The sequence below is a fragment of the Cryptomeria japonica genome, chromosome 9 (genome assembly GCF_030272615.1).
Source record: "Cryptomeria japonica chromosome 9, Sugi_1.0, whole genome shotgun sequence".
NCBI lineage: Eukaryota > Viridiplantae > Streptophyta > Pinopsida > Cupressales > Cupressaceae > Cryptomeria > Cryptomeria japonica.
This window is the reverse complement of record NC_081413.1, coordinates 586,248,664-586,261,801: the sequence shown is the minus strand read 5'-3', so window position 1 is coordinate 586,261,801 and position 13,138 is coordinate 586,248,664. Positions and strand designations below refer to the sequence as shown.

Here is a 13,138-nt window from a genome sequence, read left to right as displayed (position 1 = left end):
TCTTAAACAGGATGACCCCAAAACTAGGCACGTGTCTTCGCCACTTGATATTTACATATTTGCATACACACAATCGCCCCTTGGCATTTGCATTTACATTACATGTCCTAAACAGGTTGAAGCACACTCAAAAATAGAGCAAAGACTCTTACACAGGCTGCTATACACTTGAAACTAGATATCACTTGCACACACACACACACACACAAGGATGGGTGGAACTGGCTAAAAACAGCTAGACTTACTCTCCTCCTCACATGGATCACCTAGATAAAAACATCTAGGGGTGAGTTGTCCATGTCCTTTCTCACCATGGATTACCTAGATAAGAACATCTAAGGGGGAGTAGTCCATTCTCTCTCTCATCATTCTTCTCATGGATCACCTGAATAAACACATCTAGAGTTTATTCATGCTCTCTCTTCTTCCTCTCATGAACTTGTATCTTTGCTATTGATAGTTCATGGATGATGCTTGCTTCACTCTTTTATGTGATTATTTATCTTCGTGAGATGGAATTTTCAAGAATGATATTAGTTGTTCAGACATTTTGATATCAATGTCTCTTTGACTAGTTGACTTGAGGTCTTGTTTCTGGTCTTTAGCTTTTGGGTCTTGTGAGCCTTTGTGTCTTTGTCTTTGTTTACCTTTTTGTCTTTATTTGTCTTTTTATTTTTGTCTTGTTTTGTGTGCCCTTACATATGTCTAAGTGAGTTAATATCTTAAGATTAGGGGCTTAGCTCCTCAAAATTAGTGATATCTTATACTCCTTGTGATTTTTCTTTGCATTCCCCATCTCCTTCTACTTTACTGTGAGTATTTGCATAAGATGATACTCTCGCTAAAGTGGGGTCTAAATGTAGAATCCTAAAATTGCACCCCTTGTAATTTTGACCGCATTTTGGGCCCTCACCTTATCAGTCTCATCCCCATGCTTGATCAAGACCTGTTTATGCCTTCCCTATGCAACCAAACCTCATTTTTTTCATCTTTCACCTTGCATAGCTCTTGATCCTAGCCCAAATTAGGGTACGACCAGGGCGCCATGCCCTGGTCCTCATCAGGACCAGGGCACCACGCCCTAGTCCTCCCTAATGAGGACCTATTTTGGCTTCTATGCCCTATCTCAAATTTGAGAGGAAAATTATTTCTCCATGTCGACCTATGTTGGAAATTAAACAATTGACAATAGACAAGTATATAAGGAGACTTTCCCCTCTCATTTTCAATACATCAATCATAAGGTGAGAGCATGAGAAGGTGGAGAAGGCAAGGAGACAATATTCAAGCATCAAGCATTCAAGCATTCAAGCATTCATCATCTAGCATTCCTCAAGGCTGCATATTCTCCATCTATCCATTGGAGAAATAAAACATCATTCATTTACAAGCATGTGTGTGTGTTAGGGTTTTTTCATGTTCATGTCATTTCATACAAAATATGTGATTACACCTAAGAAGCACAACATCATCATCATCTATTGCAGATTTGAAGGTATACCTTTCCATCATCTATTTCAAGCATTTATAGTATTTCATTCAAGGTTGATTCTAAACCAAGGTTTGACTTAGGCAAACCCCCATTCCCAACCCCTTTCTTTTTTTTTTTGTGTATAGGAAACAAGTGCACAAATGTTCTTATGAGTTAAGCCTTTTTTGCAGAGACAAAACAAGTCTTTCAACACATGGAAAGTTCAAAGGACTGATGGGAGGGTGACTTGGTACGGACACACAGTCCCTAAATCTTTTGGTAGATTTTATAGAGAAACTCCGAATCATCTCAAACTTCTCAGATCCAAGTTCATGACTGAATCCCAAATCTGTAACTCACCATTTCCGCCTATTTTGTCTTCAATTGCAATACTTTACTTATTCAACTTACAAAAGAGGGTCAAACACATTCCAAACACAATCAATCTACTTAGTATTTAGTCCTTGTATAATTTACGATTGGATCTGGTGAATTCATCCTCTCTTTTGAATGTAAAGTTCTCCAAGTGAAAATCATCTTAGTGATTTCCCCTCTTCCATGTGGTGAATTTGCTAAGCCTCTAAATTTTCCATTTTACAACCAGTTATAGATGTTTCACAATTAGAAATTATGATTTGATGTCATGTCATCATGAGCTATATCACATTAGATGATTTGTATTGCTTTAATTACTATTATGTTAAGTATGTCTAATGTCTCACTTGATTGTATAGGTATGGTGTGTAATGATCCACTTAACTTAACCCAAAACTTCCACTGATTTTTTTTTAATATATTTATCTTTGGTTCAATCACATACCTGGGTACTTATATCTAAACAGGATAGGCATTCATCCATACAGGATATGAATCTAATGATATGGGTTAGGCATCTATCCATACAGGACATGAGTTTAATCTATCCAATTTGGGATAGGCATCTATCCAATTGGGGTAAGCATCTATTTATAAAGAATCTATAGGAAATGCTCTGGCTAGAGACTTAGACTCATCAGGATCATCTGGATCCCAAGTCACTATCTAAAGACTACAGTCTCCTGCTAGGAATGCATCGAGACCATCGTCCTTTGGAGTATATCAAAATAATTATATAATTAAGCTTGAGTTTTGCCTTGAATTTCGACCTAAAGCCTCAAAAAGTCAAGATAATCCATATAGGATTCCTTTCGAGTATGCATTGAAATAAATTTAATCTTTCATTTATGGTGCAAGAGCATCCCCAATTCTTGGCAATCTTGCATCAACCAAAAATATTTCTTTTCAGTTTTACAGTTTCAACATTTCTTCCTATATTTCCTTGCATTGGCCCACTAGATCTTGTGGAGCTGGATTTTGCTTAAGGACATGATCATCTTCTTTATTCCTAAATTGCGGAGCATTTGGATCATTTTATGACAAGTTATCGATTCCAGACTCTGAGACAGTTTTCTAGCTTAGGACACTTGAACCACTTGGACCTATTTGCTATTGGCAAATCTTGTGGATCCTTTTTGTAGCTTGTGGAGCCCAGTTCATTGATTCCAATGTTCCTTGGAGTGTGGCCGACCTTCCTATTTATCTGCACTTTGAATCCTTTGGATTTTATGAAGGAATCTCTTTGGTGAAGGCTGACTTGTTGGTTTTACACGTTTGATCTTGTTCTTCGGTATTTGATCCCTTTTGGGCTGACCAGATCCCTCTAGACCATATAGATCAATGTAATTAAGCATAGTAAATCAGTGAGATAGAACATAGAAGACATATCTTAATGTTTAGAGGTTCAGAGTTGACCAATTTTATAATTGAGCATGTATGTAGTAGGCCAGTGAGCCGAATCTTGTAACCTGGATGTTACCGTTATCTATAATCCGTTTTCATGATCTAGTTCATTTAGTTCTGCATTGCCTCCATCATATCCTCTTATTTCCATTGTGTTTACTCTTGCTAGCTGGGTCAGATTGATCTCTTTGAGGTCCCTCCTAACTGGTGACTGCACCAATTTTGTATTATCTAGACCTTTTGATTGAAAGACTACGGAGCTTCAAAAATCTAACAACTCATCCTTAGCCAAATAATATTCCCCATCCTTGAATGCCTGAGTGCTAGGGACAACTTCATCCCTAGATTTCCTACCTACCCATTTCAACACGAGATGAAGGCGTAAAATATGTAATTTTGGTTTCTATCTATGTTTAATATAAACTATTTGGTGGGTACCCAACCCTTTCTAGGGTCAATCTCCCATACAATTTCTCTACGGTTGCCACCCATGATGGTAGCTCTTATAGAAAAAAGGCTAAAAGTGGCCTTCTGCTTATGACCTAAAACAACTAATTCCTATTTCCAATGAGTTACATCACCCTTGGCCCATTATCATTCATGAAATTTTCATCAAGATAATTAATTTCCGAATCATCACACACAACCAAACCCTAATGAGGTTTTCTAGAGTTTAACCGAATGAATGTTAGTACCTGAATTTAATTTTTTTTTATGTGATTTATCTAAGGGGGATTACCCATCCCTTGGATTTTAATTCCAAATGAACATTATTTCTCCCCGATGATATATAGGGATGATGTCACAGATGTCGTTGTTGCAGCTTTATTAGATGTTAAGTGCAGTAGTTTAACACGATGACATTACTCGTAAGCATGACCCAGAGGCCCACCATATATACCAAAGGCTACTATGTTTATTTGGTTTTATCTCTTCTTGTTTAGTTTTGATTAGAAAAAGATGGGATATTCTTGTTACCAATACATAACTACCAATCAAGCGCACAAGGGGGACTTACGAGTAGTGAGAACATCCCAAGTAGAAAGCCCAAAAAGGTGACCCCTTTTTAAAAATGATACTTTTGACTGGAGTATCAACAAGTGGGAATGAATTCTTTTACAAGAAAAAAATCACTTAATCATAATTGAGGGGTTTTGGAGAACCTCAAACCATCTACCAACGATAACCCCCTGCACGAGGACAAAGCAACCAAGGGAGAGAAGAACAAAAATCGGATTTTGAGAGGCATCTTGAAACCTAATACCACCAGATCCACTATGAAAAACATTGTTCATAGAATGGGAGATATAGGCAACAAGCCTTGCCTCACCCAACAAAAAACTACTATAGACAACAAAACATGGACCACCACAAAGGATCACACCAGATTGCCTCAATACATCCACTATCTATGGATACAAGAGAACAGAGGGTAAGAGTCAAACCCCAAGATGAAAGAAACCCCCAAAGGAGGTCAACAATCACCACCAAAGAGAGTACAACAGAAGTAGAGCACACGATGGTTAAGTCCCTGCAAGGTAACTAGCCCATATTGTTCCCCCAATGCCCTCCCACAAGCAGTAGAAAACCACCAACATCAAAGGAGAGGCCATCATCATTAGAATAAGACACAACTAGAGAAGAATCCCAACATCCACCACCTCTAGCCAGTATAGAGATCAAGACCCTAACAACCCCCCAACAATCCACCTCAATAGGATCACATGAGAGTTTACCAAACCAAACAACCTTAGACAAAGCAAGAGTAGCCAAAAACATAGAAAACCCAAGAGCCACAGAGGAAACCTCGTAGGGAAAAATGGGTGACCCACCTCCAAACCGCACACAGAAACTAAATAACATAGAGAGCTCAACCACGAGCTCCATGACAGAAGAAGCACTACCAAAAAACCACATCAAGGATAGAGGCACGTAGAAAGAAGGCCTCTAAAAAATAGTGCGCGGGAAAGGAGAAAATAAGCCTCGTATGCAAGCAAGACCAAAAAATTGACAAGAGAGAGGAGAGAAGGGAGTCGCATGCACAGAAATAGATCCCTATAGGTGAAGGTAGCCACCGCTCCAGAAGACACCTCGTCGGCACCCATAGCCCAAAAAGGCCCAAAGAAGGCCACACCATCACCACCTGGGACAAATTTATCCTTAATCAAACCCATATGGAAGCCTCATCAAGAAACAAATACACCCATGAACAGGGGCACAACAAAGTAACCCCAAACAATAACAACCACCATGGGATCTATAAGGATTACCCAAAGACTAGGCCAAGCCAAGAAAAAAATTTAGAAGAGGGCCAAAATCCCTCACAAGAACACCTATGGCACAAGAAACAACCTCTGAAAGACCCAAAATAGGGCACCAAGTAGGAGGCGGCAAAACCAAATGCCCATGACTACCTAAAGGAGGGTCAAGCCATTGACCAGGCGGATCCACACACCATTGCCATCATCTTCACTACACACATCTCCATCATCATCCCCTTCCTCTGCATCTCCTACAATCTCCCCACCTCCAAAAACCCTAGTGCTCCCCTTCCCGCTCTCCATAGCAATCATTTTTGTTATTTATCTCCTCTTATTTAGTTATCTAACTAAGAATTTAACTATAAATTCATGAAAGATTAAGTAAAACATTATACTATAATAACTATGAAAATGACACTATTACATGCAAGGAATTATTGCTTGAAATTTAAAACTAAGATTTAATTTTACGTAATTGAAAGGAACATTTGCTTGAGAATGAAAATAAACAAATCACCTACTTGGAAAGTAATATTTTCTTGAAATAAAAATATGATAATAATTAAACTCTAAAACTTGAACTAGATACATTAAAGTACTAATTGCTTGAAAACTATGATACTTGTAAGAGATAGTTTGTGAAAATGATTTTAATTACTTGTAAGATACTAATTGTTTTGAAACAAAACTATTAAACTTCAAATATGAAACCTAATACTTGAAAGGTACTAAATTGCTTGGAAGAAAATTAAACTATTAAATAACAAGACCTTGGAAATAAATTTAACACTTACTTGTTTGAAGGGAAAAACTATTCAATAATAAGCTTGAAAATAACCACATTATTTTTAAATACTGATTGTTTGAAAATAAGATTAGAAAAGAGTCCAAATACTTGTAAGGTATTGTTCTCTATAATGTAAATAATAATAAGGCTACTAATAAATATAAATAATTATATTTGCTTAAAAAGGAAACTAGCTGATTTACTAAAAATGAGATCGCTTGAAAGGAAACATTAAGTAATCCCTTGAAAGGTGAATCTATATACTTGTAAAAATACTAGTTGTTAAGGTTTGTAAAGAATCTAATTACTTTTGGAATGCTATTTTCTATGAGACAAAGTTTTGAAATTAAGACTTATACAAATTAAAAATGAGCTAATACTAGTACCTAAATATGTACATGCTAAACACTTTTAAATGGTAAAGGCTGAATACATGCAAATAAAACTCATCTATTTCATTTCTTAAAAGTAATTTATAACCAATCTTAGATTTTACTTGCTCTTGGAGTAATGCCAAATTATTTTACAAAATTATAATTGATAAACTAACTAATTATTTCAATTGAAGTAATGCCAACTTTATCTATAGAAATTTTCTACAAATGATAACCTTATCAATTTCAAATTCTTAGAAATGAGCTAATGCTTTGCTCCTAAAATTTTACTTCATTAAAATTATTATTTAATTTCCTAAGCAAGCGATCATGGGATTAAGATAAGAATCCAAAAATTCAAAACAACAAAATTTAACTTTTATTCGACTTCCAAACTAAGTTTCATTAGTCATTACAAACAAAAGATGAGTATTCAATTTGAGATCCACAACCTAAGTCAAGTTTAATAATCTCACGTAAAAAGATTTCAGTTTTTGTTTTATTTCCATTTGCTAAAACTATTTTGGTTTTCATGTATTGGAATTCAAGATGTTTATTTTTCTCATCAATTTTCAAATAATATTTCTTTGCATCCTAATAAATACTAATGTTCTTACAAAATAGATTATACCATTAAAGTAATATGAAAATTTAACTATGCAATTTACCTCTAAATTTAAATGTTAATAAATTCACTTTTTAATTTTAATAAATTCATTTATACTAATTACTTTGCAATATAAATGCAACTACTCTTTTTACTAGTCTTAAGTGACTTTAAAGCGAGAAGATACAACTATACAAAATTTAACTCAATTTAACTATTGATAGACGACTATTCTCAATAGCCTTGTATACTCTATATCTTGAAATCTAACTTTGTGTAAAGAAACAATCAAATATTCAACTTCTTGAATTGAGAGAAACTTTAACTAAACATTAATTCATGTTGCTTGAATACATAAAAAAAGAAACTATGAATCTAAACACATTTACTTGGAAGGTAAATATTTTTAATCTTTAATACTTGTACTAAATGAAGTATACTAAAAGGTATTTTTTGATGTTCAATGTTTGAAAAGAATTGAATGTCTTGAAGGGGATCTATTTATTATTATCATTTATTTGAGACTAACTAGTGATACTTGATGAGAAAGAACCAATACTTTGGAATAAGTTCATGTATTTTAACTTGTGCAAAAGCTTTCCAAGGTGTATCATTGATGCAATCTCATTTCCATTTTCCAAGTTGTTTTCTTAAATCAAGCTAATTTATTTTATAATAATATTTAACTATTACATCAACATCAAGAAAAAAATTAATTCAAAGTAATGGATCTCTTAATGTTTGATTTTTCATTTGAATATATATGTGTTAATTGAACATCTTATTTATTGAAAAGTAATTATATTTTAATCCAAAATGATTCATTTCTCGTTATGAAGAAATAATAATTCATGTTCCCTTGGTGAATTTGGCAGATTGGAATGCCTCGCGTTTAGTTGAAGGGGTTTTAGCCTAAAGACTCATGCTCCTATAATAGGTAGCTACACAACTTTGTGGATGATATAAAATTCTCCATTAAAAATAATGAAAAACATTTGTAAGAATTTGCACACTTAATCAAATGTTCACACATATTCTCAATACATTACAATAGCTAAAGAAGAGGATAAATTCACATGATGCTATAAAGTTCACAACTCAAATAATCATTCATTCATGAAATACAATCAACACATGATATTAGATTATCACATCTAACTACAAATCATCCATTAGTGAACACAAGTCGTCAATAAGAACATAATAAACTAATTACTAACTTAACTACTTGTGACTTGCATGTCATCTAGTCTAACTTAACTATCTATGTAGGATTATATAAATTATTATATAACTTAATTAAATGTTATGTAGGATTATATAAATTATTATATAACTTAATTAAATGTTATGCTATTTAAAATTGATTACACGTATCCCAATACAATTAATAGATTAAAAACATCACACATCATTATATAGATCATCTACATGTATACACAATTTATTTTCTATATTATTTACTATCATTATTCTTACTTATCAAAATGTTTAACATAAACCAACCTATCATTTAAATGAACTATTTCTAATCTCGATCTATTACTAGTTACTATTTTAAAAACCATTCAAAATGTCTAATTATTAATCCAAATGAACTATTCTAAATTTTGAAGATGGGCGATATTTTTTATTTGTAGTTATCTTACAAAGACAAAACAAAGCCGTGTTGATATCCAATACCTTTCTGTACCCATTCCAATTTCTGATCTGATTAGATATGACAAACGTGAGGATAGGTTTTGTGTGGTACAGGATACAATCTTGGGCATCTTCTATGCTGGATTGATGCTGCCCGTCTCTGACCAAATGGCTAAGGGGCCACCAGAATGGATCCGATCATTTATAGTGTATTTTATGAGTCTAGTTTATATAAATATAGTATGAACAGATGTATTGTAATGGCCTTATAGACAATATCCAAGGTCCACTTGTCAACATATTTTATCGTCAATTACATCACAGAATAGACATTTATGGTACAAAAATTTGGGTGTGGATGAATATATATAGAAATGTGGGTATATCCCTGCTCAGATATAGGAGATTTGTGATAGTGGAAATAAGTGTTTTAACAAATGGCAAGTGTAGAGGAGCTCTGTCTTTCTAAGCTCACAATTGATGCAGTGGAGATTTTGGTAGAGAAAGGGATCACAAGCATCCCTGAAAAGTTTATCAGACCACCAGAAGAGCGTTTCACATCTCCTACTCCAAGTGAGGATGTGGAAGAGCAAGTCCCTGTCATAGATTTGCAAGGACTCAACTGTTGTGAGGGGAGTATTGAGAGAGAAAAGGTTTTGAAGCAGCTGGCTTATGCCTGTGAGAACTGGGGCTTCTTTCAGATTGTGAACCATGGGATTCCAGAGTCTCTAATGGAGGCTATGATGAATGTGGGCAAGGCTTTCTTTGCTCTGAGTGTGGAAGAGAAACAAGCTTATGCTGCCTTACCTGGTTTGATCATGCAGGGGTATGGGAGTAAATATATAGCAAGGGAGGGTGCAACAAGAGATTGGAGGGACTACATCTATCTTCTGCTGCAGCCTCACTCCATAAGAGATTATGATTATTGGCCTTCTGATCCTTCTGACTTCAGGTAATAGTTTTAGAAATGGTGTAACAGTTGAAGATCAAAACTCCAATTGATATATAGAGCTTGTGGGTTTTGTTTTCAACATTTGTTTTTGCATTTTTATTTGTGTTTTGGAGTAGCCATATTCATTGCATCTTATTTAAGATGTGGTTTATATATAGCTGTATTTGCAATAATAATCATTTTATTTATTGTTTGTTATATATAGAGAGGTGGTCCACAATTACAGTGAGGAGGCCCTAAAATTGGCTAAAAGGCTCATGGGGGCATTCTCTTTAAACTTGGGCCTTCCTCAAAATTATCTGGAAACATTCATTGTGCAGCCTTATCAAAATATGCTCATCAACTACTATCCTCCCTGTCCTGAGCCAGAACTCACAGCTGGGTTTTATGCACATTCAGACATTGGCATGGCCACATTGCTTCTACAAGAAACAGGCTCTAAAGCCCTTCAGATTAGAAAGAATGATAAGTGGGTCCCTGTGGTAGCAGCATCTGGAGCCTTATTAGTCAATGTAGCTGATCAAGTAGAGGTAAGAAAGAGTAATTTATAACTTCTAATCGGTTATATAGGATTTCCACAGTCCATGTGGTTGAGTGTAATTGATTTTTGGAATCAATTGTGTGAAATATTTTTGCATCAACGTTCTAGATCACACTCCGTGATCCATAATCAGGATTCAAGAGAACAGCTGTAGAAGGAAAGGAGAAAGTTTGCAGTAAAGAAAGAAAGGTGAAATTTTGCAGAACAAGACAAACTATCATCTTTCTTTATCTTGTCTTGGTTTGCAAACTATCATCTTTCACTTACAGCTGTTCCCTTACATCCTGATGATGGATCACAGGGTGTGGTCCAAAATGTTGATGCTATCATCTTTCTTTATCTTGTCTTGGTTTGCAAACTATCATCTTTCTCTTACAGCTGTTCCCTTACATCCTGATGATGGATCGCGGGTGCGGTCCAAAATGTTGATGCAAAAATTATTGCACAGTTGAATTCAGAAATCAATTATATTCACTCAATTTTTAATCAAATACTTACTTGATGGAAATAATTGTATTACACGGATGAAAATAACCTAGACAGTGAGTTATGAGATGTTTGTCTTTTTGTAAGTTTAATTTATTTTAACTGCGACATGCCCATTAAATTCTAACATAGGCTAATGGTAAATTTTTTTTATTGATACCAGATTATCAGTAATGGGAGATATAAGAGTATTGAACATAGAGTTGTGGCTGATAAAGAAAAACCAAGAATATCAATCCCAGTTTTCTGTGATGCTGCTCCACATGCCATTATTAAACCTGCCCCAGAACTTTTGGAGAGCAGGAAGAATGATGAAGCTGCAAAGGTTGAAGAGATGAAAGAAAATCCCAACTATTCCACTATAGTTTTTAAGAACCATGAAATTGCTTTCTACACAGATGGTGCAAATAGTAAGAAGTACGTCCAATCATACATGGTGCAGGCTTAAGGCTGGTGAATTTCAATCTTCAAGACAATATCGTAATGAGTGTTGCTTAGTGTAGTTTATTTAAAATATGTATTATGTAATTAAATATATATGTAAAATAGTTAAAGGAGTTGAATTTAATTAGTAATAGTTTTGTATTTTTATTGAGAGGATTTATGTTTAAATTTTTGAAGTAACATCTATGATGGATTAATAAGTTGTAATTTAAGGTTAATATCTATGTTTTTTCAAATGGAATGATCTTTAAATGTGTTATTGTCTTTTAGTGTGTGGTTGTTTACTTAGTTGTGGTCATTACATCTTAGTGAGTAGTTAACCATCTTGGTATGGTTGTAAGTGTGTCCCACTTTTGACTATATATTCTACTACACATAATTTTAAGTAGAAATAATTTTTTTACGTAAATTCAATTAGTAAATTTCTCGGTTTTTATTGACGTTTAAATTCTAAAAGTGAAATAAACATTTATTATGGACTTCTAATGTATAAATCAAGTGTTAACATCTATGTTTGTCCAAGTGACAATTTTTCTAAATATGTCATTGTTCATGTGTGGTTGGCTATCTAGTTGTGGGCACCACCTCTTAATTAGTAATTGACCATTATGACATGATTGCATAGTGTGTCTCATTTTTTCAATATTTTAGAAAGCACATAACTTGACTTAGAAATTAAAAAAAATTCATATTTTTTTTAACATGGAGCATTAAAATTAAAAATTAATGTAAGTCTAGGTTTATGTCCCCTCCATCACTCACCCTCCCCACACAATGTCATCAACCAACAAGGTTATATCTCGGTGGAGAAGAACAACCTATTTTCTTGATGGACACTAAATAAATAAGCCCAACCTTATATCACGACCATTCAATTTATAATTTATTATTTAATTTTAAAATGTATATTATACACAATATTATTAAATTTTTAAGTAAAGAACAAAGATTTTGTGAAATGTTTGGACATATCATCTCAGTTTCATTAATAAAAAAGTCAAGAATAATTCTACCACGCTAAATAAAGTGATTCATCGCTATGATTCATTCACCTTATCATCTATCTTATATTTTAGGAATGGGTCTTGATGCCCAATTTAATGTATGGAGATAAATGTTGTGATTCTATTTTCAAATAATTTAGCCCCATGATTATTTCCCAAACTATAGCTTATATAAAAAGTCATTTTTGAAATGAACCATAGGATAAATCTATTAATCATTTTTATAACGTTTTTAAGTACATCTAAATATATTATATGAAATACCAAATAATATATAAGTAGAAGAAAGGGAGACTATCATGTAAGTATTTGAAAACTATTCCTCCAATAGTGAGAAATGATGGTGCTACTCCATCCTTCTTTTTTAAAAATGTCATCCATCATAGGAGATCAAATGTCAAATAAAGATCCTAAATAAAGAGGCTTGGTTCATTTCTACATCAAATGCACACGCATAATATCATTTTTGTTTTAAAAGTTATCTACCAATTTTATTATTAATCGTTGCCTATATCATTTCCTAATGTTGGGATTTTATAGAGATTTTATTTTAAACAATGAATTTATGTGAGAATGATAAAATTGGCACTCTGAAGTATTTAAACTTTAAATATCATTGTGAAGAACTATGGAACACCTCACTTAAACATCATTTTCCTTAGGTATTAAACTGTATTGGGAATAGATTACTTCTAATTGAGTCATCTCCTTATGGTCATTTTCATTTAGGTTTTAAGGATTACCATAGGTAAAGTACAAAAATAATGGAGAGTTTATTTAAGGTGAAAATT

At 33.8% G+C, this 13,138-nt stretch overlaps 1 protein-coding gene across 1 annotated transcript; it reads left to right on the top strand.

The window, feature by feature from the left end:
• Positions 1-9,216: 9,216 nt before the first annotated feature.
• Positions 9,217-11,602, top strand: LOC131052105 (jasmonate-induced oxygenase 2). Its single transcript, XM_057986692.2, has 3 exons — positions 9,217-9,872; positions 10,078-10,402; positions 11,063-11,602. Exons 1-3 carry the CDS (start codon positions 9,358-9,360, stop codon positions 11,345-11,347), a joined length of 1,125 nt encoding a protein of 374 aa, XP_057842675.2. The 5' UTR covers positions 9,217-9,357; the 3' UTR covers positions 11,348-11,602.
• The last annotated feature ends 1,536 nt before the right edge of the window (positions 11,603-13,138 follow it).

What these genes read in the sequence shown, in the direction of transcription:
- LOC131052105 (XM_057986692.2), top strand. Translation starts at nt 9,358, where the DNA reads ATGGCAAGTGTAGAGGAGCTCTGTCTTTCTAAGCTCACAATTGATGCA. An exon ending in TCTGATCCTTCTGACTTCAG is followed by an intron (nt 9,873 to 10,077) that starts GTAATAGTTTTA and finishes TGTTATATATAG; the next exon opens with AGAGGTGGTCCACAATTACA. An exon ending in ATGTAGCTGATCAAGTAGAG is followed by an intron (nt 10,403 to 11,062) that starts GTAAGAAAGAGT and finishes TATTGATACCAG; the next exon opens with ATTATCAGTAATGGGAGATA.